General features: G+C 40.3%; 1 protein-coding gene across 1 annotated transcript; it reads left to right on the forward strand.

Annotated features, from left to right (window-relative positions):
- Window positions 1–1498: 1498 nt before the first annotated feature.
- On the forward strand, window positions 1499–26785 carry wnt6b (wingless-type MMTV integration site family, member 6b). Its single transcript, XM_034134169.1, has 4 exons — window positions 1499–2300; window positions 14207–14427; window positions 23169–23473; window positions 24880–26785. The coding sequence occupies exons 1-4, from the start codon at window positions 2221–2223 to the stop codon at window positions 25339–25341; spliced, it is 1068 nt and encodes a 355-aa protein (XP_033990060.1). The 5' UTR covers window positions 1499–2220; the 3' UTR covers window positions 25342–26785.
- Window positions 26786–27071: the final 286 nt, after the last annotated feature.

Below are 27071 nucleotides of genomic sequence, written 5' to 3' on the forward strand. Positions count from 1 at the left end.
ATTAGTAATTTGTCAATATATTTGAAATTACTAAGTTATCTAACATGCGACTGGGACAATGGGCAAAAAATGACACTTCAACTAGTGTTTCCACCTTGAGTAAAATGTGACTCCTATTTTTAACACTAGAAATGTTTGCATCAAGTTGACACGTTTCATTGTCAACTTTAAATATGAGGTACAGCAAAGGTTATGGTTTGTGCAATAGTTAATAAATCCGAGGCCTTCATAAAAGAAAGTCGTTCTAGTGAGTTTGCCTTGTGTTACACTTGTGATTGATTGGATCCCTGCAGTGGAACGAAGTCGGGTGTCAATGCTTTTATGGACGACTACAGTATGGTGGTGTTACATTTCAATGGATATGCCCTTGGCCAGATAGGTGATAATACTATCCAGTCCACACACCACACACCCACACACACATTTAGTCACGCATAACACACAAAACAAGTCTTCTTAAAGGTCCCATGTCATGGCCATTTCTACTGATCATAATTCCATTGTTGAGGTATACTAAAATCGATTTATATTGTGCAATTTTCCAAAATCGCATTGGTTTCTCATACAGCATCTCTGTATAGTATGTGTATTCACTCTCTGTCCTAAACGGCTTGTTGGAGCTCCTGCCCCCCCCCCCCCCCTCCCTATGAGCCCAGTGGCCGTCTGCGAGACAGCGAGACACAGCGAAACCCAGCCCGAACACACACACCCGCAGCCTGGCTGGGAGTTTGTGTGTGTGCCCGTGTGTGCCCTACTCACAGCCTCGCCGCGTCCCGCCGTCTCAGGGAGGAGAAATCGGCGGAGCTGCAGCTGAGAAAAGATTGAGTGTGTGAGGAAGTCCGCGGATTGGTCAATTTGGACCAATCCACGGACTTAACGTAACGGCTCCGCGGACGTAACGTAACGGCTCCACGGATTGGGTCCATTTGGGTATGGGCACGTCACTGTACCCAGGAAGAAAAAGAGAAATCTCCAAGGAGGCGTTCTGGGGCAGCATAGACAGGTATTTTCTGTGTTAGAGTTTTACTTGCTACAGGGTGTACTTTGAGGGTTTGTGACTTTGCAGACCGTTTACATGCATAAAAACCTTCATAACACACAAGGGGACCGGTAATAACCGGAAAAGCATGACATGGGACCTTTAAGACTTTTTTGAGGCAACTGATTAACTTTGGCTTCTTTTGTGTACAGAAGAGTTGATGTGCAACAACAGTTGTCTAACTAAAGTTAAGAAGTAACTGTTAATCTTTTTTAAATGTTTTGCTAAATAAAAGACATGACACACTCAGATTACTTCAGAAGGTGCCAGCCTGTTGGCACAGATATAAAAAAAAGGTACCACCACACCTGTGCTGTCGCTGACATCATCTCATTCCATAAACTCTAATTTCGGGTGCACCGTAAACACACTGTGTGACAGCTCTGAGTGTGTGTCTGTGTGTGTGTTTACCCCCTCTCTGCTCTCAGCCGGGTCCTCCTGAAACTAATTGCAGTTTCTTTCTCTCTCCCTCTCTGAGTGACAGCGAGGATTTCGCTTCGCCCGGAGCGACGTCACACCAAGGTGGAAGAAGAAGAGCGCATTTTTCCTCCCTTTATCATCCAAAGAAAACACATCGACAGACTGTGGCACACACAGACGCCTCTACATGCAGCCGGTGCGCACCCGAAACCACTTCTCCAAGTTCATCTGTGCGTCAGGGCACAGCGCGCAGACAACGAAGAACCTCCAACAAATGTATTTCTTACAGCAGTGCTATTCTTTTTTCAAAAATATAATTTCATTGTTTTTAATATCCCCAGAGTGGCGAGACTCCCGATTGTCCTCATAACCACCGTACGCTTTTCCGCAGTCAGCGAGGACTTCCCGGCTTTGAGACACTTCTCCTTCCTCATCTGACCTTTTTGAAAGCATGTTATTGTGCAGCGACATATAGTGCAGAACGATAATGAAGAGGTTAACCACACTTTTGAAAGCGGACATCTCTTCAGTAGCCTCTTGACCAACTTCGTTGCGCATTAAGATGCGCCCCACCGAAGAGGATTTGGATGAGGAACTTTTCGCGCTCTTGGTGACAGACAGTTTCCAGTGAGCTTTATTGCTACCGACAGAAATCAAGGACCTCCTATGTATTTAAGAAATAATCCAACTCGGTGTTGGCTGAGCTCGTCAGTTCTGTAAACTTTGCCGGGGGATCTCCTCGAGGATTTGCTGCGTTCACCATGAGGGTTCGTCTATCACGGATCCAACTGGCCCTGTTCTTTATCTTGCTCTGCCCGGTCAATATCATCGGACTCTGGTGGTAAGTGCTCTGTATTTACCACGTGTGTTAAGTTTCGTGTCAACCTGAGATTTAAACGATCTCACCTGGCTTGGTTTTATTTGTATTATGGGGCTTACTCATGTTTGATAAACCTTCACAGCACCTCACACACCTCTCAGCGTTTCACCTACATAGACCATTCTGTCTGCGTTTTTATGGAGTGTGGTCAAAAGACAGAGATGCATATATTCAATGCAGCATATAAAAAAGGAACTAACATATTTAAAGAATGCATTACAATTGGAAATAAGAAGAGAAGAACAACACCGGTTGCCTACATGTATTAAATAATCTAGTTGGTTCAAAAATAAATAGAGAATATTATTATTTTCATGTTTTGAGACAATATTAACCTAAACACAGCTTAAGATAATAGAAAAGTTAACCATAAGTCAAAATATGTCTTAATGGTTCTGGGGAAAATGGGTCCCCAGGGTGCAGGACAAAGAGACAGAGGAACAGGAGTGGTGAGAGAGGTGTCTGCTGCTCATTGCCTGCAGTAATACACGAAGGAGAGAGGACAGGGAGATTTGTGGAGGTGGTGTGTGTTTGTGTGTGTGTAGTGGGGGTTCAGAGTCAGGAATGTCAGGTGGCCCTCTAGGCGCAGTGGATATGTCATCATAAAACAATCCATAAGGGCTCAGCTTCGCAAGGTGTGTGACAGTCGGACAGACAGACAGACCTTGCAGATCTGCTGATAACATATTTTCTGTCTGTCTGTCTGTCTGTCTGTCAGAGTTCCCGTTAGAATATTTTTTTGCCGGTCAACATGTCCGTTAAAGTTGAAATCTTCCGGACAAAATGAGAAAAGTGCCGGTCAAAGGTCTTCCTTGTTATTTATTGAGCTTTTAAACAAATTGATATGATTCGATATTAAACAAACTAATTCTAGTAGATTAACTACATTATTCAAAAGTGTACAGTAATTTATAACACGGGAATAATAAACGGAGCGCTCTCTCTCCCTCTCCTGACAGCCCGTCAGTATCATGCAGCTCGCGGATCCAGTAATGAGTGACCCGACAGTAAAACTAAACATATCTATAACTAGTTTAGGTAGTTTGAGAGGTAATTAAAATAGCTACGTGTGATATTCTAACCTAAGCGTGTGTTTTGTTCCGCTCACCGCTGCATGTGATCATGCAGAGCTGCGTGTCGACTCGTCAGCAGCAGCTGATCTCTCTCTCCCGTCAGATTAGACTTCACTCGCGTTTATGTCCATATCGATCAGATCTAGCTAGTTCTAGCTAATTATATGACTACCTGCTTATTAAAAGACACCTAAACAATAAGCGTCGCTATGCACCCGGGTGAGGCCACAAAGTATAGTACAGCATTATGCATTTGTTTACATGCCCACCGGAACCCCGAAGCATTACCAACAGATCAACGCACAATCAACCCATACAGGACACTCTTTCTCCACATTAAATGTTAGACATTAGAATTGACTATTCTTGTCTGTCACATACTATTCTTGTCTGTCACATAAGCGGTGCAACTGATGCGGTATTGCGCTAAAGGGAAATTATTTTTGACCGGACATTTTGACCGGAGAGATTTAGATTTGCCGGTCTTCAGCATATTTTACCGGTCATAGTCCGGTAATTACCGGCTAACGGAAACTCTGCTGTCTGTCTGTCTGTCTGTCTGTCTGTCTGTCTGTCTGTCTGTCTGTCTGTCTGTCTGTCTGTCTATCTTTCCAACTGTCTTCTTGTGGGCAGAGTTTCATTTGACAAGATCTAATATTTATCTCTGTCTTGCCCTCTCTCTTTATCACACACAAACACAGACACACTCACAAACTTCTGCAAAGCGGCAGTGTTTGAATGTGAAGCTTTGTGATTTTTTCTTTTCTTCCTTTCAGCGAATCCTCCCACTGTTCATTCACAGCCCAGTCAAGGTCACTGTGGGTTGTAGTGTCACAGAGGCTGTGTAAGTCTTCTCAATGTCCTTATATGACTGGCTGATGGTCTATCAGCTTCACAGGAGGATGTTTCTTTGAACGTGAAGTTTTCCATTATTCTGTCTCTTCAAATGCCTACATTATAGACCTGTGAGGTAAACGCATAACCTGTGGGGAATTTAAGAATTAGATGGAATTACCATTGTTAGGAAAAATTGATAGTTTCTGTAAGGATCTAGGAAGAATTGATTGGATGTGGAAAGGAAAATATGACCTGCTCCCAATTGCCTTGGTGAAATAACTGACTTGATGAAAGGACCTCCCATACTGTTGTAAAAGTGAGGTTGCATACTGACAATGGACATGGGTTTCAAGATATCTTGTCGGAAAGCATGTTATCTGCCTGGGTGTACTTTGACAAGACAATGCAGTGCACAAGCATACACAACCTGCATGTAACGCTTGTGTTCTTAGGATGTTTTTACATTCACAATTAGATGCCTGAAAAGCTGAAAAGCTAAAAAAATCCTTTTCTGTTCTCTTTTTGTTGGCAAACTTCAAGAATGCATCGAAGCAAGCATCTGTTTAGAAAAACGACACAGTCCAGTCTCAGCTGGGTAAACCTCCGTCCTTTCTATCAAATGCTCTTCATTGTTTTGGCTAGTTCGTCTGCAATAAAGCCAGACTTGTAGTTTGTGCTCTATATGTTTATCTGTTGTATTCTAGCTTGATCAGTTGTTTGACAAAATTCACATGGATACGGATGAGATGTGTAACATGACTGAGTGATCACAAAGAGGGTAAGCTAAGTTAACTCTTGTAACTTTACTTGCGACCGGAGAATCATTTCTTGATTGGTTTCCAGAAGCTCGGTTTTCCATGTCCACGCTAAAACATCAACAGGATTTTCAGGGACGGGTTTACTGGAGACAGTTTTTGGAAAAGCTCAGTTTTCAGCTGTGAGAAAATGCAGCCTCAGGAAAGATGGAGGACATAGTATTGACAAAGACGGGACAGTTTAAGCCAGAGGGGTGCTGATCTGTAGCTGAACTGTGCGGTGACCCAGCTGTGAAGGGTTGTAGGGAAAAACAATATCCCTACAGGGGTCAGTCATTAACATTGCTTTCAAACCCTTTTGGGCAAAATCATGTCAGACCTAGCCTGAATCCATTAAAAAAAAGATGACAAAAAACTCAAGAAGATAGTACATTATGGTAATAAAATACTTTCCTTTTACCTACAAACAAAAGAGTTATTCATTTATATGCAGCATTGCTTAACAATGGTGGGATTAACTGGAAGACACGAAAGACTGGGTAAGAGAGAATAAAACACACATTGGTTACTGAATTCGTAAGAAACTTTGATTTAGCACACCCTTTTGTTAAAATATATTTAATCTCTGTAATAGCAGTCTATGGTCAGCACATTCTGCAGGACATTCATTTAAAATAAAGCTGTAGTGGATTAAGGGAATCAACACTAAGGAATCAATGACTTCCTCTTTATTCCCACTGACATGCGTTGTCATCTTCTTTCACCTACTCACTTGTTGCACAGACACACTCATACACACACACACTCCTACACAGGGGTGCAGCTAGGGTGAAGCTATACACCTGTGGATTGCTCCCGGGGTCTGCCAGGACAATGATGCTCTCTGTTGAAAGCTGCTGGACATACCATCGATACATCTCTCTTTCTCTGTCTCATGCTCGCTCCCCTTCAATGTCTCTGTATGTCTCTTTAGCCGTACTATCATACAGATAGGTTGTCGCTGAAGGAAAAGCGAGAGAGCTGCAGTGAGAGACGGCGAGTGAGGCAGATGAAATGCGGGGAGATAGCTGTCCTTTCAGAGCCTCTGCTGATTAGAAGCACTCTAATCATTTGGCCTGAGAGCAGAGACTCAGAGGAGTGAGGAATGCCTTTGCTCTCTTATACTGATTTTGACCGCAGTGCTTAGGAGGGCCAACTAGTATGTGTGTTTGTGTGTGTGTGGGTCTGTCACACAGACCTAGTTTGGCAAACAGCCCGCCCGGAGTGTGCCACAAGCCTACAGGTGCACACACACAGCAGTTTGTGTGTGTTTCAACTTTCTCCTTTGTTTGTATATTGTCATACTGGAGACACCTACTGTAGAGGGAACTGCCACACAAGAATGTTTATATTTGACTGTCTGTCTGTACATCGGCCCTCCGTTTGCCGTCTGAGAAAATAATTTGTTAGCGTGATAGTGTTGCAACTGTTTAAAATTCCATCACAAAACTTCACAAACTCATTTTTAATCGAAATAAAGGTTGATTTGCTAAACGGGCATGGTCAATTTATGGCAACAATATCAAAGTATTTTACAATCTGACGAAGAAGGGCAAAAACTGTTCTCATTGTTTGAGGTTAGCTGAGAGAGCTTGAACTGTACATTTGAAGCTAACGTTAAGACTCCGTTAGCTTAGCCCATGTTTTGATGCCTTTGGAACAGGCTTTAGAATTGGCGACACGGCTATTCTGTCCTATTGCAACACGGTCTGTAGTTTGATTATTTTTGTGACAGTCAGAATACATCTCCATCCAGTGGATCCACGTTAATCAGTTTAACATGCACTCAGAGATGAACAAATGCACTCATTCAGTCATACAGTTTTGGGAAAATATACTATACACATACGCACGCCCACATAGCCTCTATAGTCAGAACCACCATCATTACCAGAAGAGAGTCTCATTGTAACAGATCTTATCTTGTCTGAAAAGCTAGATGTCTAATCAGGACCAGAGAGATGGGTGCAGATAAAGATTAAATGACGATGTGGGTTTGGCATCAGGGAGAGACGTGAATTAAATATGTTTATGTGTGTGTGGCTATGTGTGTGTTTGCGCTCTTTTTGGTTTTTGTGGGATTTCATACTTTATATATGTTTGTTCCAGTGTCAGAATTATATACAGTAGACTAGTGGGTAAAATGGTCCAGGGAATGTCAATATGTCTGTAATTCAACGAAGAAGGGCAAAAACTGTTGCCAAACTCACGGATTTGGGGTTGGCTGAGCCTGCTTGAAATCGTAATGTTACATTTGTAAGCTAACGTTAAGATTCTGTTAGCTTAGCCTGGGTTTTGATGCCTTTTGGATTTTGGAAGTAGGAGTTCCTATTGTATGGAGATCCTAATAATTTATCTTTCTTACTGTTACATGTCATTGGTTTTATTACAGTTTTCTAATGTTCTGTCAATTGTCATACTGCCTAAAATAGTGAACAAGCTAAATAGTGTGAACTGTTCAAATTGAAAAAAATTATCTCTTTTTGGGGAGAAACAGCATGGGACTTAAGATAATTTATTTTGTATTCATGCCATAACCTTTGGAAAACAAATCTAACATGTGTGGCCCCTGACTTTCTTTGGTAAAAGGTCTCAAAGTGAAAATGACCACCTAATGCTTAATTCTATCTCAAATATATATGTTTTAAAGACTGTAATGACCATGATACTACAGCTAATGTCAAATGATTGGCACTTGAAGCTTCGAGGAACTTTAACTTTCTGACCCAAAGCTATTAGCTTAGAAATCTGCAAGTAAACCACCTGCAGTGTTTTCATTACTTTTACACATATTCATCCCACTTGATTTTCTGAAAGATCTCTGTAGCATCTTCGAAGCTAACACACTAGCTTACCAGAAACACCTGCTATCGTTAGGCCCTACTCATACATTCACTTGGAAAATCATTTAAAACACACTAAAAGACAGACAGTGTTGATATGAGCCCCTTAATGCTTATTTCAAGCTGAATTTCCCTTCACTCATGTACGGTTTACGCTACTCCTCTACCTATTTAGCTTCCCATGTGTTAACAAAAGAACGATCTTTCATATCAAGTTGTCATTCCAGCTCTGCTCTCCTTCATTGCCCAACAAACAACCACGCACCTTTCCAGACCCTACTTTGTATCTGAATAGATCCATTCTTGGATCATTTTAGCTGTCAGTGCTTTTGGGTGTGCCATTGTACCAAGTTATTAAAACAGAACAAATGAGTTGTTTTTCTTTTGTGAAATTAGTTTGGTGGTGTTGGTTTCGTCTTGGTCACACTTTGGCTTTTTAAATGCTGAGATCTTAATTGTTTTCAGAAGTGTTCTACATCAGTAAAAACAACATGATCAGACATGATTAAAAGTGACTGATGTGTTCCAGATTGCAGGTCAAGTAAACAGGAAATTGATTATTGAAGGCACAACAACACAGTGATGGTGAATATGAATATGGTGAATTTGTTCACAACCCTTTGTTTTAGGATGCCAGACAGTGCAAACCTTTGTTTAGAATTTAATATCTATATCACTTTATCATTGCTTTATGTCTTTGTATCTCATTCTTATCTCACACTGGACCCCCCACCATCTCTTTCTGTCTCTAGACACTCTCTCTTAAGCTTTCTCTTCTTTGACTATTTCTCATTCTTTCTCACGCTGGTGTCTCAGACTAACGCCTGACGTGACTGTCTTCATCTCCAGCATACTTGAGGGATTAAGGAGGGATGAAATTCACTCATTCGTGGGTGGTGTGAAAAAAAAGAAGGGCCCCGTACAGCACAGCACTTTACAACATCAATATGAAAAACAGTCACAAATGTAAACATATATCACTGACATGATTTCATTAACATTTCCAAGCAATACAGGCAACCAAAGGGTTTGGATTGGACTGTTAACTTGTAGCAGGTGAAAGCAGCATTTGATTTGGGTATTTATTTTACTTTATCCTGTTTTATCTCTCACTGTATGACCCAATGTCTCTGTTTTGCGACTTTACCATCATCAAGAGCTATTCATGCAAGGCAATGTTTCCTCAAAGCCCCTGATACTATCAATGGGTTGCATGGTTATCTGTTCAAGAGATGTTTCATAAATGACATTGGCACTTTGCATGAAGAAGATCTGATTACTGCCTGGCTTTGTAGTTCCTTATCCAAGTGTGCTTTTATCTTTTTGCATGCCTGCACAGTAGCGAGGCCTGGATAGATGTGTTTGCTGTATATGCAGGATTGTGTGTGCGACCTGCATTTGTGCACACGTAAGCATCCACTTAAGCATCCTATTCTGAGTTTTCTAGAATAGAGTTTTCTAGAATAGAACAATGGTCCCTTTCAGAGTTGTAAGATGCAGTAGATAGTAGGGCTGCTCGATTACGGCAAAAATCATAATCTCGATTATTTGGGTCAATAATTGATATCACGATTATTAAAAACGATTATCCATTTACTTAAAAAAATGGAACAGTATGTTTTTAACAGTTGATTACCCTGAACTTTAAATATAATTCAACTGAAAAACCAATAAAAAAAATAATCGTTTTATTTAGATTATGTTGTTTTCGTAATCGTTGCAAGCCAAAATCGTAATTGCGATTAAAATACGATTAATTGAGCAGCCCTAGTAGATAGTATTTTTTCTTATCTTCATAGAAGTTGCACTGAACAGGAAAAAAACACAAGGTCTTTCTAATAGGATTCGAATCAAGCCAGCAGTTGTATACAGTACAAGAAAAACACAATATTACTTTAGAGAAGCTTTTTGTCCACTACTGCTTCATAGAAAAAGTGAAGAGAATGTCTTATGCTAAAAACAATTATGCTCTTCTTTGCACCTGCCACATGCACATTTCTGGAGTCTACAACAAAGTATTCCCATGTCCTTTTCAACCTCGCAGGGGTGCACACTCTTATGTACCGATCTCCAAACAAGGGCAAGAATGCTAGGCGCTTACTGTCATCCTATTATCCAATCACCGCACCCCAGTTTTGGGTATGGCGCCGGCAATGAGCTTTTCCACCTCAGTTCACTCCAGTTTCCGATTCAGACTACATTCCCATTCCACTAAGATAACTCCCCGTTTCTAAACTTATAATACAGACAGTCCAATGGGGATTAACAAAATGGCCTTCAACCGAAATAAAGGGATGATTTCATCCCACCGTGTCAAAAGGGTTACACAATTTTGTTCTGAAGTACATATCTAAATCAGTACTCTGTTTGTCTTAATTGTTATAACTCACACAACCCTGTAATTATACTTAAGAAAAGGTCAATTGTTAATCGCTTTACAACTGTTGTGAAGCTGCTCATGCAGTGTAACGAAGATTAATTTTGTTGTAAGTGATGCAACGTAAGACATTATTTTTCATGTTTTGTGTTTAGAGAGAAAGAGAAGGTACTGCTAAACAGATGTATGATGTATTATACAATTTCCTAATACATACTACAATACTACACACTAATGTCGCGTTTCCACTACACGGCCTCGCTCGGCCCCGCTCGGTATGGCTGGGCCTCGTTAGGACTGGCTCACTTTATGGCGCATTTCCATTACAGTTTAGGAACTGGGGCAGTATCTATAGTAACGCAGTGTAGGCGGAGCCGTGACGTGATCTTCAATGAGAACCCCAGAAAAACAACACAGCCGTTAGCTGTTAGCACTCAGAGCTCACAGCTCCTCATATATGTTCAGAAACTAGACAAAAGTTAAACAAGTACAAACCACAGACTGCCTGTGTCATGGTGAATACAGTCGCTGCTTTATTTATGTCTGTATAGGCCGTTGTTGTGAGTGTGGACGGTCGGGGCATATACTGCGTTAGCTTAGCCAATCTCCATTTAGAAAACAAGCATTTTAAAAGGTTTTTCCCCTGCCGTCTGTCTGCAGACTTGACAAAGCATTAATTCATGGTTTTTACTAACCGGTATCAGTATGTTGTTACTTCGGCATCATTTTGAAACGTGTATTACAATTAAATCACGGTCAAATATGTCCATCTTGTTGTAGTTGTTGCCCCCTTGCCAGCGACGCTCTCTCTAGTTTAGCATACTCAGCCCGACTCAGCCTCGTTGTCTCTGGCCCTGGACCCACGATTTTATGAGGCCAGAAAAACTGTGAATTAGGACCCGCCGGCCGGTACTAGGCCAAGTGGAAACGCAACCAAAGACGGGCCGCTGACGTCACAGCCCTCTTAAACCGGGCTGCGGGCTGTAGTGGAAACGCGCCATTAGAAATCTCCAAGTCTGATATCCACTGACGAATGTCAAACATGTAAACTGAACCAAGAGAAAGAAAATGTTTTAATATATAATCTGTCAGTTTTTTTGAGAATTATTCAAAACTAGAAAGGGCACTTGGAGAGCGCAGACCTTCGCCAAAGCTGTCCTAAGAGAAAAGTAATGCCTGTATCTACCCTGTGATTCTGATCCAATCCAGAATTGAATGGATTTTTTCTTGGCCCATGCTACATCTTTCCACCATAATGATGATCTGGTAGCTTTTCTGTAATCCTGCTGACAAACAAACCAAACCTAGAACATAAGCTCCTTGGCAGTGATAATAAAGTGGATACCACAATTCATGACAAAATGAATACGGATACATTTTTCAGTTTAATATATTGATGCATCTAATCTTGGACCAACAGCTATATGTCTTCATTAGTTTAACCAGTTGGTTTTGCTTTTTCGCAAACAGATCAAACATATATTTTACTCCCATTGTCAAAGCCTTCTGACTCGTTCTGTCTTTGGCTTCCAGGACTCCACCCAAATGTCATCCAGTACATTCGCTTGTTTTACAACTCTACACCTCCCATTGTAAAAAATCAGGCTGGCTATTGTAAGCTGCTGACAGAACTGGCCTCAGAGCTGCCCCTGGCACGTGCACAATAAAAATACATTTCATTTCTCACATCCATACAAATCTACACATACTGTATAGACATGCATTACATTGGTCTCTATCTGTCTCTCTCTGCCTCACACACATAAACACACAGCCTGATATCAGTGGGTATATAATGAGTGGTTGTTGAGAGGGAGTGTGCGTTGCTAAGTACTGTACCTGTACCCGCTAATTAACACATACAGACAGTCTGTATCATTTCATTATCTTTGTGACTGCCACACACATTTGAAAATAAATACACGCTCATGCACAGTGTACATACAGAACACCTGTATTGCAAAAACAGCATTGTTTCCATAGCGATGTTGCCAACACACTATCATAGAAGGAATGCAGCAGTGGGTGTCCCTGGAGTGTGTGTGTGAGTGTGTGTTTGCAGACGGTGCAGGCTTTTGTGCCAATGCACCTATTATCTTTTACTATCATTTCCACATTATACACCACATATTATTGCTCGTACTGTATGATTAGGAAAATGTAACCCCCCTAATCTTCAGACAAGTTGAATTATAAGAATGGTTTTACATGGAAACCATAACTTAAATCCATTCTATCTGCCGTTATCACATGTTTATGTCCTGGTGGATAACAGTATTTGGGCCTCCTCTGGATCCTTCTGTTCTGCAATGTTATCGGCTAAGAGGAAGGAACAAGAATCCCTGTGAATGGTGCTTAATTTCAATAACGTGATGACATTATATAGCTTTATAAAGAAGATGGTTAGGTGGTCAAAACCTTCAAAAACAGAGGGTTTAGGGTGAATGTGCCTGTGTGTGTGTGTCTAACTCGGAATCAGACCGCCAGGAGAGGGGATTGGCTTTTTTTCTCCTTCTTAAAACAAACTCTCGGTGCAGATGAATGATATCAGGCGGCGCGATTAACAGGGACAAGGCTGAATTAAAGGCTATGAGGTAGTCTTTTTCTCACTCTTGCTTTCCCACTCAATGTCATGCATACCCTCCTGACATCTTTTTCATAGTAAAACTCTAAGTTAAAGATCACATCTGCTGAGATTCAGTGACTAACAATCCACTGTGGAGAAGATTTGAGAGAGAGAGATGGAGTTTATGAAAGGATGTGAGAAAAGGAATTAAGTGTATATAAAGTTAACAGCATAGAGGGGATGAGTGAAGAACAGTTAAGGCAAGGAGAGGAGAAAAATAATGGAAATAAAGTCATCTCATAAAGCCACTTTCCTGTTACTCCACTGAAGTGGCCACAGACGCTGGCAGTGCTTCCAAGTGGCAGAGCCAAGCCCATTTTCCCATTAAGAGTTAGAATAAACTATTTATCTTTATTTTATACAGTCATCTATCAAAGCTACTAAGGTCCAGGGTCCGTTTTCATCAAATACAAGATGTATATATATTTCAAATACATGTACATTTTTCATTCAGATGGATTTAATCTGTGTATTATTTACAGTAAGCGGCACTGATTTGAGAAATATGTGTGGTTTAAGCTGTGAAGTTCTTAACTGCTACTAAAACTCAAGAGAGGCTGTATCGTCAGGAAATCTCCTGGTTTACCAAAATCAACTTTAGGATCAACTGCCTGTCTGTGAAGAGACGTCCAACTGTTTCACTTCCAACTTTGTGAGGACCACACAGTTCTCCAAAGCTCTGTCCAACAGCGAAATACAGACTTATGAATCTGACGTCAGAGCTGAGACGCCTTTGGGAAAATCTGTGCTCTGTTGTCTCCCACGTGCCTATTCAAGAAGCACATTGTCGCCACAGCCGAGAAGTGGTGGGTAGAGTTGGCAGGCTTAGCAGCCGCAGGAAGGACTTAGCTTGCATTTGGTTTGTGGCCGTTGATGAGTGAAGCCACATTGTTTACTCTATGACTAAGTTAACAGGTGTAGCTTACAATGAAAAAAGTGGGTACTTGTAATCATGATACAGCATGATTGTCCTATTCTTTCTAACATTGCTTAAACTTTACCAGAGTGGTAGGCAGCTGGTGATGGACCCAAAAGCATTTGCAGAATAAGGGTTAGGGTTAGAGTCAGTGAATAGGTTAATAGGGGTTGCTAACCAAGAAAAAAGTAACTTGTTATCATGATACTGTGGGATAATTATATTATTTCTTACATAGTTTAACGATTTTTCAGGGTGGTAGGCAACTAACACCACTTGTAGGGTTATGGTTAGGGTCAGTGACTAAGTTAAGATGTGATGTATTCCAAGAAAACTTTGACATGTTTTCATGATATTGTAAGAATTGTTTATTCTATCTAACATTTTTGTATCTTTCCCAGGGCGGTCGGCAGTCCGCTGGTGATGGACCCCAACAGCATTTGCAGGAAGGCGAAGCGTCTGGCAGGGAAGCAGGCTGAGCTGTGCCAAACTCAGCCAGAGATTGTCAGTGAGGTGGCCAAAGGAGCAAGGCTGGGCGTCAGGGAGTGCCAGTACCAGTTCAGATACCGCCGCTGGAACTGCACTAGCCACAACAAGTATTTTGGCAAAATATTGCAGCAAGGTAAGTCCCGACGGAATGTGTTTTGCTTGTTGGTAAATGCTTTCGTGCATCATTTCTTCCCCCGTATACTCCCCCTATTGTCTAGTATGGAGTGCAATTTGTACATGATAGCAACCTATTTGGGTACTTTCCCTCTACGTCATTGCCTCTGTTTGGGTGAAAATATGTACTTTCCTTTGACTGCCGGTAAATACAACTTCTGAGGTCTTTAACAATTCAATCAAAATATTTAGAAAAACCCAGCATTTTTGTATCTACATGGAGACCAAATAAGCCAGGTAAACAAATACACAATGTCATTGGAGATCGATGATCTGCATTGATGTATGGTGAATGTCTAGTGAATCTAAATTATGGATGGTTTCCATGGTTTTATAATTTAATGCGGCATCTGCATTCTTTACTTTGACTTTTAACATTACAACTGTTCATGATGTGGTTTTCCACAGACGTTTAGTATTGACTGACAGGCTCCGATTGTTTACGATTTCTGTCCTTTCTGTAGATAGCTTCAAGCCAAAGATCTCTTTTTTTACTGTCCTTTTTTTTCAAATGGAAGGAAAGAAAATCGTAATTCTGAATCATTTTTGCTGAATAACATGCAATACACTTCACAGCAGCTTAAAGACATGATGAAACTATATTTTTCTGTTTTGTTTTCACCAAAAAGGGGGTGTGCTGTGCAGTGATGGAGTGCTGCTCTCATCTATACCTACTTAAAGAAAAAATGCAACCTTATGGCTAAGACTAAGATGTGGCAATCAATACCACTCCTTTATCCATCAGTTCAATATTAATATAAGGATCAGCATCAACCAAATTCTGTTATACCAATACAACCACTAGTTGTATGTAACTCAGTTCTATGGATTTTTGACCCATCACCTAGACTAACGATGGGAAATTCCCATAATAATCTTTGTGGCTCTCTCCATCATTCCTTCCAAAGGCTTTCCACAGATTACAAATATTGTCATGTCCAATTTTTCATCCTTGAGTACCTTAGGATCTGAACCAACAACCTCACGACCACAGCTGACGGCCTACGTCAACTTGAGGTCAGATCCCCGTCTGATGGCAGTCCAACAGACAAGGGCTGCTGTTGTATTTCAGACCAAACGTATTCACACTTGACTGACTCGCCATTTCATCAGATTGGGCACGCTTGAAATGATCAGCTAAAATTGCCTTTTTCTCCTAACATCTCTCTTAAGATCTCTGAACTTCTTCCTCCGGCTCTTTGAAGTCTGTAATATAACTAATGCCGGGTCAGCGCTGGGTCCTCTCCAATTACTGTGTTGGTTTTTCTCTTGTATGATTAGATTAATAGAGAGCTGCCTGTCTCTTCTTTGCCAGCTAGAGAGCTTTTATCTTTCTGTTTAGTCAACAAACAGGAAATAACCAATATTAATGTACAAAGAAAATGTGTCAAGCTTGTTATTAAACCCACTTGGGGTCACATTGCTGGAAGAAGTGCAAACGGAAATGTGTGTTTACCTGTCATTAAGATTTTCTCAATAATGTTAGTTAATCTATGATGTCATATAACAGTGAATTGCTATTTGAGGCTTTAGAACATCAAAGCTTTCTCATTTTGGAAAAAGTTATTTTTTAGGAAACATAAACAATTAAGATATGCAGGTGTACACATTTAACGTTTAAGTGTAGGGTGCTTATCTTGTTGCTTTCTGCTAAGACACATTCATTGTCAATTTATCAGAATATGTACAATTGCAGTTAGATGAGTAAAACGAATATATGTACGGTGGCCGGCAACAGGTAAGCATTTTTCAACGGCCCAAAATATTTCCACTAGGAGAAACACGCTGCATTTTCAAACGATGCAATTATAAAAACACAAATGTGCCTAAACACATGCAAATGAAGAAACATCTTCACCAACTTGATGAAACTTAGCGTTTACTGAAAGCGATGCATAAACGAAAACAGTTAGTCGGCCAAGTGTATTTACTTTATAATCCCCAAATGTCACCAAGTGCTCCGGTCCCAGCTGTGTGCATCACTTAATACTGTTCCTGTTTCCATTGTGTTTTGAGCTTCTTGCAACCTTTTTTTATTTGCAGAGTTTTTTTTATGCAGTGTTTTGGTAAACAATGTGCATGTTTTGTCAAATTGGTGAATGTTTTCTAAATGATGCGTATGTGTTATCAAGTTAGTGAAGATGTTTCTTTATTTGCATGTGTTTTGGCACATTTGTGTCTTTAAATTTGCATCGTTTGTGAAAGTGCAACGCATTTTTCTTAATGGAAGTGTATGGATCGTTGTAGCGTGTTTGCACCTGTCGGCCACCATATAGTTGACCTAAAAGCTTTGATGTATGTTGCAGTCAGGAAGCTGACATGTGTCTGCATTGATATACAGTTTTTATAATATTCCTTGAAAGCATCTCTCTAAAGAACACAAGGTACATATTCCTTTAGAAAATGTCCTGGACCATTCATCTTCAATACTTCACATCAAAGGAGTAACCAGCTGTTCACGTTAGCGTAACTTGGCCTCAGATGATAAGAAATGTTTACATTATTTGTCAGTAACTCATGTACATGAACCTGACTATATGGATAAAAAGCATGCTTTTTTATTTGTTATCTCATTGGACACTGCCTTGCCACTTGCCAATGTGCCTGACAGGAATATAAAGAATGAGGAAAAAAGGATGGTGACACAAAGATATATTGAGACAGAGGGGAAGAGAGAGGGAAAAGGGGACAAGAATCTACCAGTAGAAGACAGACTTACAATTAATCATACATTCCTACCTGTCTATGAGGGAGTCCAAAGTGCTACTCTGTTTTGAAGCCTCTGTATGCAATTACCATGATCTGCTCTTAATGGCTGTTTATCATGAACTAGTAGCAGTAAATCTCAAAATAAATGTGCCTTTGTATTTAATGTTCACTCCCTCTAAGTGGTTTACTTAACCTCACTGACATCTATTTAGATTTCATGTGATAATAGACGCTTTAAAATTATTTGAATCACATGACTTTTCCTTTGTTGATAAATTAGACAGGGAAGCTTGTGCAGTCTACAAAACGTACACAGTTCTCACACAGGTGTAAAAAAAGTGTCTTAGCAAACATTTTGTAACGTATTAACCTCATAGTTATTCTTATTAAGTCTATGCTGCTATCATTACTTTATACTAGGGGTGGGGAACCTTTTTCCTCTCAAGGGCCATTTCAATTTTTCAACATCCTCCGAGGGCCGTACAAATGATTGACCTCTGCTTAAAAATACTAAAATCACAGCCCATTCATTTCGCCTTTCTTTCATGCTGTGCAAAGAAAAAGCAACCTCTTAATCCAGATATCTTACCATGACTCGCGCATGCATGCACGTGCACGGTTGTGGCATGACCCCCAAAACAGAAAGATATGGACACAAGATGTGTGCAAATGTATTTCGTTTCTTATTCATGTGGACATGATTTAAGTGGGGGGGGGGGACCTAACCTCCTCCCATGCTCCCCCGGGAATTTTTTTTTTTAAATGTTGAAGTTAAAAGCATCAATCTGGTGCACTTTGAGAGCAACATTAGGATATCTATGGATACATCTCTCAACACCCATATGAAACAGAACTGGAAGCAGATTTTCTTTATGGATATTTTACAAATCACTCCCCTTTTAAACTGTATTCTTGTTTATTAATAACTTTTTTTTACTGTCATATAGTATTTTATACCTGTTTACTTTATTCTCTTATTTTTTTATAACTATAATGATTATATAAATATGTGCTTTTACCTCACTGGTTGGAGAAAAAGCTTCTTATATTCGTTAGCATATTAACTGCATGCAGTTTGCTTTTCAAACCGACAAGACAAGAGGGACAAGAAAAGAGCGGAGAAGTAACGGGGCAGAAACCCTCCTTTTTACGCAACAGTCCAGACATAGACATCAAACGGCAAAACATATTCAGTTGCCAGTTACTTTGGCATTAGGGCAGGGATATCTAGATACTTTCCAAGGTTTGACATAATGAATTGTGCTACTTTTAAAGCAAGCAACGATGTTTTCAAATCTGTAATCAAAAAGATCCGCAAAAACGCTATCGAAGCTGTTCCTGCCGTTGCTACGTAGTTCAAACAGTAACAACAGACTATTTTTCTTAGCGGATGCATGACATTTTAAATAAATAATAGCCTACTATTTTTTAAATCAATAAAAACATTTTCTAAATCTATAAAAGCATTTCAATTAATATTGGAAGTCATACCGTTACTTTGTTGAGAATGTGGTCATGTAATAAGCGGGATAATGTGCAGCGACTTGGTCATTATGGGGAAAAGAACACCCTTCATGCTGTTCAAGACCCCCATAATGACCGCCTCGCTGCACATTATCCCTTACTTATTTTTGTGATTTTTTATGTACTACACATCTTATATTTATTTCTACTTGTACCTTTTGTACTATTTATTTACTTAGTTTATGGTTTTCTTTACATTGTACATATTGTAGAATAACCCAGCGTATCTAATAGCCTTTCTGGAAGACTGCATTCTCATCTTTGTGACCAACAGTCACAATTGTTGTCACCAAACTAGCTTCAAAAAGATAATCATCAGAATTAACCCCTTTCCCTCTGAGAAAACAACAGTTGTTTTATTTAACTATGCTTATCTGAACTGTGAGTTGACTTGAAGTACTTTCAGCTCCAATATCCCAATGCAGAGTATTACAAGAATATGTGCTAATTCCTGCAGAAAGTACTTCTGGAATTAGAAGCAGACGTAGACAGGCCCAGACACCCACAGTGGCAGAGAATTTGTTTGGAATTCATGTCTCCGAGGAAAATATGAAACAGGGTGCCTCAAATCATCAGATTTTTGATAGCTTATTTTACGCATAACAATACTCCTTTCTCTGCAATGTATCTCTCTTTCAACCCATATATTCTCCCTCTGTTTAATTAGTTTGCTTAAGGTTACTGAAACTTTATTTCAAATAAAGTAAAGTGCTCTTGTGCTTGAATTAAATGTCTATTGACACGATGACTTCCTCATGCAGATTTCCTGTACTAAATGCAGTGTTCCTAGTGTATCTGAGGACATCTGGCCAGGCTCTTAGCTAGTTTGGACACAGCTCATGTTGCTATCACCATATTGTAATTATGTTGAGTTGTGTGCTGTTTCACACATGTGTCTCTTAATAACTCTGAGGAGGTTTTGGAGAGGACACATCTTGATTTGAGTATGTTGCTGCTCTTGATAATCTTAGCCATATTCTGCTGAACAGCAGGAACAGCTAGGTGTGGTCCTAACCCTTCTGCAAGGAGGTTAAGCAGCACACACACACAATGTTCTACATGCTCCACCATGCACATTTAAAGACACACAAACAATATTAAGAGATTTATTGAATCTGCCCGCAAGTAACGCTCATCTCAAACTAACCGTAAGAGAAAAAAACGCATAACTTGTTCATTTAACATCAAAATAGAAGAGACAAAATATGTGAGGATTTGACTTTAAATGCATAAATCTACACAAAGCAATTCACATGCACATTAACACTTAACGATAAACTTTCAAAACATTTCTGGGTGTTGGGGTGTACAGCTGGTATTGATATTATGGCTTTCTTGGGTGTGCATGTCTCGTCGCACTCCACCCATTTCGTGTGTTACCAATTCTAATGAATCCCATTCACTGAATCATGCGATATGGAGTTGGCAGTGTTGACATGGTGACTGCACGCTCCCTGCTCTCCAGCCCTTAGAAATAAAAGCCCTTCACTTAGTTTCCGCACACATACAATGGTCCACTAAGTGGCATTATTTCTTTCCCCTCTCATTCTTTTTAACACACACATACATTTTCTCGTTCCCTTGTTTCTCATGTATCAAGAGTTCTGCCATTTACAAACATTATGTCCTGTGCCATTTCGATTACTTTCTTGTTTCTAGGCGAAATCTTTACACACTTGTTTTAAACAAATCCTGTGAACAGAATGAAATACAAGCATTACTCTGTCTGTCACCTCAGTGGTCCTCAGCCCCAAGCACATTTGGTTGTAGTAAAAATATAAATGGCAACACACATATATTTTTATTATAAAACAGTTGGGCACTGTAGTTTTAAGTGATTGACTTAGTGTCCGTTTTTATCGTTAAAAGGTTTATTGGGTTATTTTAACAATGTGATCACATCATTCCTTCTGGTATTATTGCAGATATGCTGCAAGCTAGCTACTGTAGCTAACGTTGTTTACCTAGTCCTTTCAAATATTCTGACAAAACACTTACCATTATATAACAGACTTATTCTGCCAACAGGGACAGTTGGCCAACTTTATAATTCCAAAAAGCAAACAAGCACTCCGGTCCCAGCTGTGTGCATCACTTTTAATTGTCCCCATTTTTGTTGTGTTTTTAGCTTCTTGCTGCGTTTTTTTTATTTGCAGCATTTTTCATCAAGTTGGTGAATGTTTTCTAAATTCTACGCATGTGTTGTACATTTGGTAAAAAATGTTCTTCATTTGCATGTATTTTGTCACATTTGTGTTTTTATATTTGCATTGTTTTTGAAAGTGCAGCGCCTTTCTCCTAATGCAAGTGTTTTGGGCCAGTGTAGCGCGTTTGCCACCTGTCGGCCATTGCTAACAACAACAACTTATTGCTTACTATTGCAGGCTTTATCGTTTTTATTCATCTATTTTATACATTTTGTTGCCATGCAAGGTATAATTGAACCCAGGTTTTTAACAGAAAATATGGATGTTTTTAAAGCCAGTGATATAACAGTGACAAATAAAAAACGTATCTAATGGCGCTTTTCCACTGCAGCACGTAGCACGGTTTGAGTTGGCCCGACCCGCTTCTTTTTGCTTTTCCACTAGGGGTAGTTCCGGCTCAGGGCTTTTTCACCTTTTTTCTGGCCCTCCAAAATCGAGGTCCAACAACCGGGCTGAATATGCTAAACTAGTGACGTAAACACTCTCGACTGCTGAATGGTCAGAGAGAATCGCTGGCAAGGGGGCTACAACTACAACAAAATGAACATATTTTACCGTGATTTCATTGTAATACACGTTTCAAAATGATGCTGAAGTAACAACATACTGATACCGGTCTGCAGACAAGACGGCAGGCGAAATACCTTTTAAAATGCGTGTTTTCTGAATGACAACAACGGCCTACAGACATAAATAAACCAGCGACTGTATTCACCATGACACAGACAGTCTGTGGTTTGTACTTGTTTAACTTCTGTCTAGTTTCTGAACAGATATGAGGAGCTCTGAGCTCTGAGTGCTAATAGCTAATGGCTGATGTTTTGGTTTTGTGGTTCACATTGAAGATGACGTCACGGCAGTTTTACGCAGTGTCGCTCCGCCCGCCGAACAGCCGATCGCCCCGCCTACACTGCGTTACTATAGTTACTACCCCAGGTAATAAACTGTAATGGAAACGCAGCATAAAGTGAGCCTGGCCTACCAAGGCCTAACCACACCGTACTAAGCCGTGCTAGGTCCTGCAGTGGAAAAGCGCCATTAATGTACCCGACAAAGACCACAAAGAATGCATTAGATATTTACGACTATGCATTCTCTAATTTCAGCCCAGTAGGTCACTCAGAATCTGTCATAGCTGCAATAACTGAGGATAAAGACGTGTTGAGCTGAGGGGTGAGAATGATGCTGTAGCCACCGGCGAGGACAGACGATCAATTTGCAGTTGTGGTTGGACATGCCTTTAGCAAGGAGTGTAAAGCTCTGAACCAGAAATAAACCAGCAGCTGTGGTGTCTATGAGTGTGCATGAGAGAGTGAGAGATAGCCATGCTCTCAGCACCACAAATCCAATGACGCCTGAGATTGTAGTAATGGACCAGGAGTGAGAGAAAGATGCTTTCATCCTGTTCCATGAAGCTGCAATATGGACTGACTGGAAGGAGAGACAGATGCCTGGATAAATGGATAGATGGAAACTAGCTTCTTTCACTTGTAGTTGTCTGTCTCTTTTCTCCAGTTGTTGTCCTGTGATTGATTAGGAGTATGATCAACAAATGTCACCAAAGTGGTTTGGTGTAATTTGTAGGTATTTACCATGTGCATGTCATTTCAGGTTGTTGTTTAGACATTTGGGAAAAAAAGAACTTGTGTCTGCTTTTGACACAGGCATATAAAGAAGTCTGTGCCTTTGTGTATTAGCACATTTGGATTGATAAGTCTAATTTCCAAAACATATCAGTTGAAATGAATGGCCCTGTTTTCAACCACCTGTTTACATTTAGTTTTTAACATATACTGTAGTATCCTATTACATGAAGGGATTTTGGGAATATGCGTATGCTACCTTTTGCTTAGAGAAACAGCTAAGTTAGCCTTGTCTTGGGTTTAGCGTCCTGGATTTTGAAAGAGAACCAGACACTGACTATATAATTACAGAGATCCTCCAATGATCTTCCACAGCCATGGGCACATAGAGCAAGTGACCAGCCTTTTTGTTAACCCCAGAAATAATCCTTTTGGAGCAAGTTTGACATCTTGCCTTAATATTTGTGCTTTTTTGGTAGTGAGTCTGCCATGTTTGTAACTTCATGCTGAATACATGTCAACTCTTAGTTCTTGATTGCAACATTTGCATATGCCCAAAAGCGTCCTGAACCTAAGAAAATATAAGTATACTGCATTTTATTGACCTATGTGCCAACCAAACTTGGGAACCATTAAATACCCTAAAACCCCTGTTCTGTCTGTCCATTCTACTGTAGATATCCGGGAGACAGCGTTTGTCTATGCCATCACAGCAGCCGGTGTGACCCACGCCGTGACCCAGGCCTGCAGTATGGGCGACCTCCTGCAATGTGGCTGTGAAGCGACCAGGAACAGAGCACCTCCAGAGCAGTCCTCATCTTCCCCCCCTGGGGACGGAGTCAAGTGGGAGTGGGGGGGCTGCGGGGACGATGTGGAGTTTGGTTATGAAAAGTCAAAACAGTTCATGGACGCTAAGAGGAGAAGAGGCAAGAGTGATATTAGGACACTCATTGACCTGCACAACAACGAAGCTGGGCGACTGGTAAGACATTGGTTCAGAATTATTACCTTAGCAGTTTCTTTGTTAATCTTGAATGGGTAGAATTAGTTTGAACATGTGTTGTGTGTCCAATAAGCTATATTTGAACTGCTACTTCTGTGCTGTATTAAACACTGATGTGATATTTCACGATACTCTCAAACATTTGAGCAGCAAAGGTGTTGCTTATGCTGTGGAATGTTCCATCATTCCACGAACATGCAACAAGAAAGACATTGCCCCCAGTCATATTTGTGTAGTGGAGTAAGCTGATATTCTAACAAGAATCAGGTTTCTGAAACACAAAAACAAGAGCGTGCCAAACATTTTGTTTTCAAGCCTCCAAGGCAGGTAGCTTCTAACGTTTCCACAGCCCCTGTATACGTTTAAAGTTCCTCTTTGTTGCCTGTATGAATGCAGAGTGAAGTATGGCCTCCATAAGTCAACATGCTACGGAGAGACTCGAGATGAAGTAGCAACTATTGAGAGAAGCTAATTATGTTCATTTGAGATACAGCTCGGTAAATCTTCCCATTTACTTTTAGCTGTCAGTGTTTCTTCTCCGTTTGTTACACCCACTTTCAGAAATGTTGACACATGCACGAGCGTCACAAAGTTCACTTTAGCTGGGGTCAAAGGCAGGTAGAGAGAAGAGGGGAGGATTTTGGGACCTAGTCCAATTGTAGCATTAGCGAAAACAAACCATTTGAACAAAAGAAGAGAACAGCACACAAATGCCCAGAGGTTGAGAAATAAGCGTGCTGTGATGCGTGCAAATGTCTGTTTGTGTGCAAGCATGCGTGTATACTTGTATACACGTTTTGCAAGCGTGTGTGTTTGAAACGGTGTGTGTGTTGTGTGTGTGTGTGTGTGTGTGTGTGTGTGTGTGTGTGTGTGTGTGTGTGTGTGTGTGTGTGTGTGTGTGTGTGTGTGTGTGTGTGATGGGTTAATTATGTGCAGTATAAGTGAATGATCTGTTGTCAAGGCTTGTTAGATGTAGGAAGGCCAGAGGCAACATGGAGGGGGAAGGGGGGTGGGGAGTTAAATTCCTTCTGAATAGCGTCGGCTTTTATCTTACCTATCTATCAGTGTGTGCATTTGTGTGTGTGTGTGTGTGTGTGTGTGTGTGGGTGTGGGTGTGGGTGTGGGTGTGGGTGTGACCCGGTGGCTTTGTCTGTGATTTAACATAAAAACACAATAATAAATTACTTTCTTTAGAGAACTCATCATTTGAAAAAAAGCTGTCCAGTTTCACTTTGGGTTAGAAGCTTTGAAGTTCCTTTTGTCACATTATTTTCTGTTTGATCAACCTTGTTTATTTCTCCATATTAATCAACCATTTTCCCTCCCTCACCTCTCTCCTTACCCCTGCCATCCAAAACCCACCTATTCCTTATTCTCCTTTCCAGGCTGTGAAGCTCTACATGCGGACAGAGTGTAAGTGCCACGGCCTGTCGGGATCATGCACCTTGCGCACATGCTGGAAAAAGATGCCTCATTTCCGTGAGGTGGGCGACCGCCTATTAGAGCGCTTCAACGGAGCTTCGAAGGTAATGGGAGGCAACGACGGAAAGACCCTGATCCCTGTTGGCCAGAACATTAAGCCACCAGATAAGCAGGATCTGATCTACTCAGACGAGTCGCCCGATTTCTGCCTTGCAAATCGGAAAACTGGTTCACTGGGGACACGAGGGCGCATGTGCAACAGCACAGCCATGGATATCAGCGGCTGCGACCTGCTGTGCTGCGAGCGCGGCTACAGCGAGGAATCAGTGGTGATAGAGGAGAACTGTCTGTGTCGTTTCCACTGGTGTTGTGTGGTCCAGTGCCAGAAATGCTCGGTCCAAAAAGAGCTTAGTCTCTGTCACTGATGAACTAATGAAGTAAGGTCGACAGCAGTCAATATGACTTGGTTGATTATATTACTTATATTACTTCTATTGCATTTGGAGGTGTTTGCTTTAGTTTGGTTTGTGTTAAAGAAGGATAGGGTTTGGACTTTTATGGCAAATACATTTTGATATTGCTCCACAAAATGTATATTTCCTAATATTTGCTATTTGGTTCCCAGAAATTCAAAGAGAAATAAAAAGTGCTGCCAAAGATTCAAAAGGTACAGAAAGTTAATGCACCCACATCGAAACAATAGGAAGTGGTTTAAATAAGTAATAGAAAGTCAACAGATAAATGGTTCTTCTTGCTCCTTACTGCTTATGCTTCTTTCCAAACTAACTATTTTTTCTTTTTCTTTTATATGAAAAAGGACCAAAGAATGTGAAAATGTGTGTTTTCCATATTAATGAAAGAGGAGGACTTTTGCTCGGAGGTTTTCTTAGTGTCACTTCCACTAATAGTTCAACAGCAGAGCTTGATGTTAACTGTTTTCTAATACCAAAGAGTTTGAGTTGTTGCTAAGCCTGTATACAAGCTTCCCTTTTTCACATGGTACATGGATTTATCAGGCAAAGTTCTTATGAATATATGCAACAATGGGTCCCTGACAAAAAGAGGTGCACAAAAGCAGCCTTTGGTTTTGTCAGGTTAAGTGACAACTGCCAGCTTTAATCAGCTCTAGCTAGCCAACTTGTTACACTAATAAGCTAGTTTAAGTGCAGTCACACAATTATTTGTTTAAAGAAATAAGCAGCTATCTAAATAAATATGAGCTAAATCGATTCTACAGGCTTTGATGTAACTCAGCTATTTAGCATGCTTTTTAGGCTATTTAGCAAACATGTTGGTCTTTACTTTTTTCTCTCTACTACTTGCTTGCTATTTTCTACTCTGTCAAAAACATACAGAAAAAGGGAAAGGGTATCACAGTATCATTTATCATTTTGAAGAACACTGTCAACACCATGTTTTGAAGGTGTGGATCTGGCCTGGCAGCAAAGACTGTTATTTATATAAAGATATGATGACAAGACTACTCACTTCCATCTCTCTCAGAAGCACTTTGGACATGATGGACTCCTTCAATAACCTAAACCCTTTGCGGTCGCCCGTTTCTATTAAACCAAAAGAGAAACCTTCATTCACATTGTTCGGTATGGAGAAAATGTATATAATGTATTTTGTTTATCTGTTATGATATACAGGGCTAATGTAATAATGCACTTTGGATGTTAGCTTTCGTTTGATACTGTATTTGGATATGTGTGTGAGTGTGTGAGAGAGGAAGTGTTTAAATGTGTTTGTGCAGTTTGGCCAGTTATCACCGTATCCTTCAGTTGACAGTACCTATTATATATCTTTAAGACGCTGTCTGATGTTAAACTGCATCATGTTGGTTATTAAAAGCACACTGCTCTTTGACTCTCAGTCTCTGTGTGAGGCAGACAAGATCTTTTATTTGTTCCTTTTCAGAGAAGGTATGTTCCACATAAACCTGTCATCTCATTTACACCTGGATTTTATTACCAGACAATGTACAGTAAGTATACTGAGCTATAATAATACATTGTGTCCGGTTTTTCCCTTAAGGAAAATCATCTTGTTCTGATGTTAATGTATGTGTTTTCAGGAAGCTATCATAATTCAAATCCGACTGTTACTGTTTCTTTTATTATCTGCTGTATGACTTTTTGAAGAGCCAAACAAA

Source organism: Trematomus bernacchii, unplaced genomic scaffold (genome assembly GCF_902827165.1).
Source record: "Trematomus bernacchii unplaced genomic scaffold, fTreBer1.1, whole genome shotgun sequence".
NCBI lineage: Eukaryota > Metazoa > Chordata > Actinopteri > Perciformes > Nototheniidae > Trematomus > Trematomus bernacchii.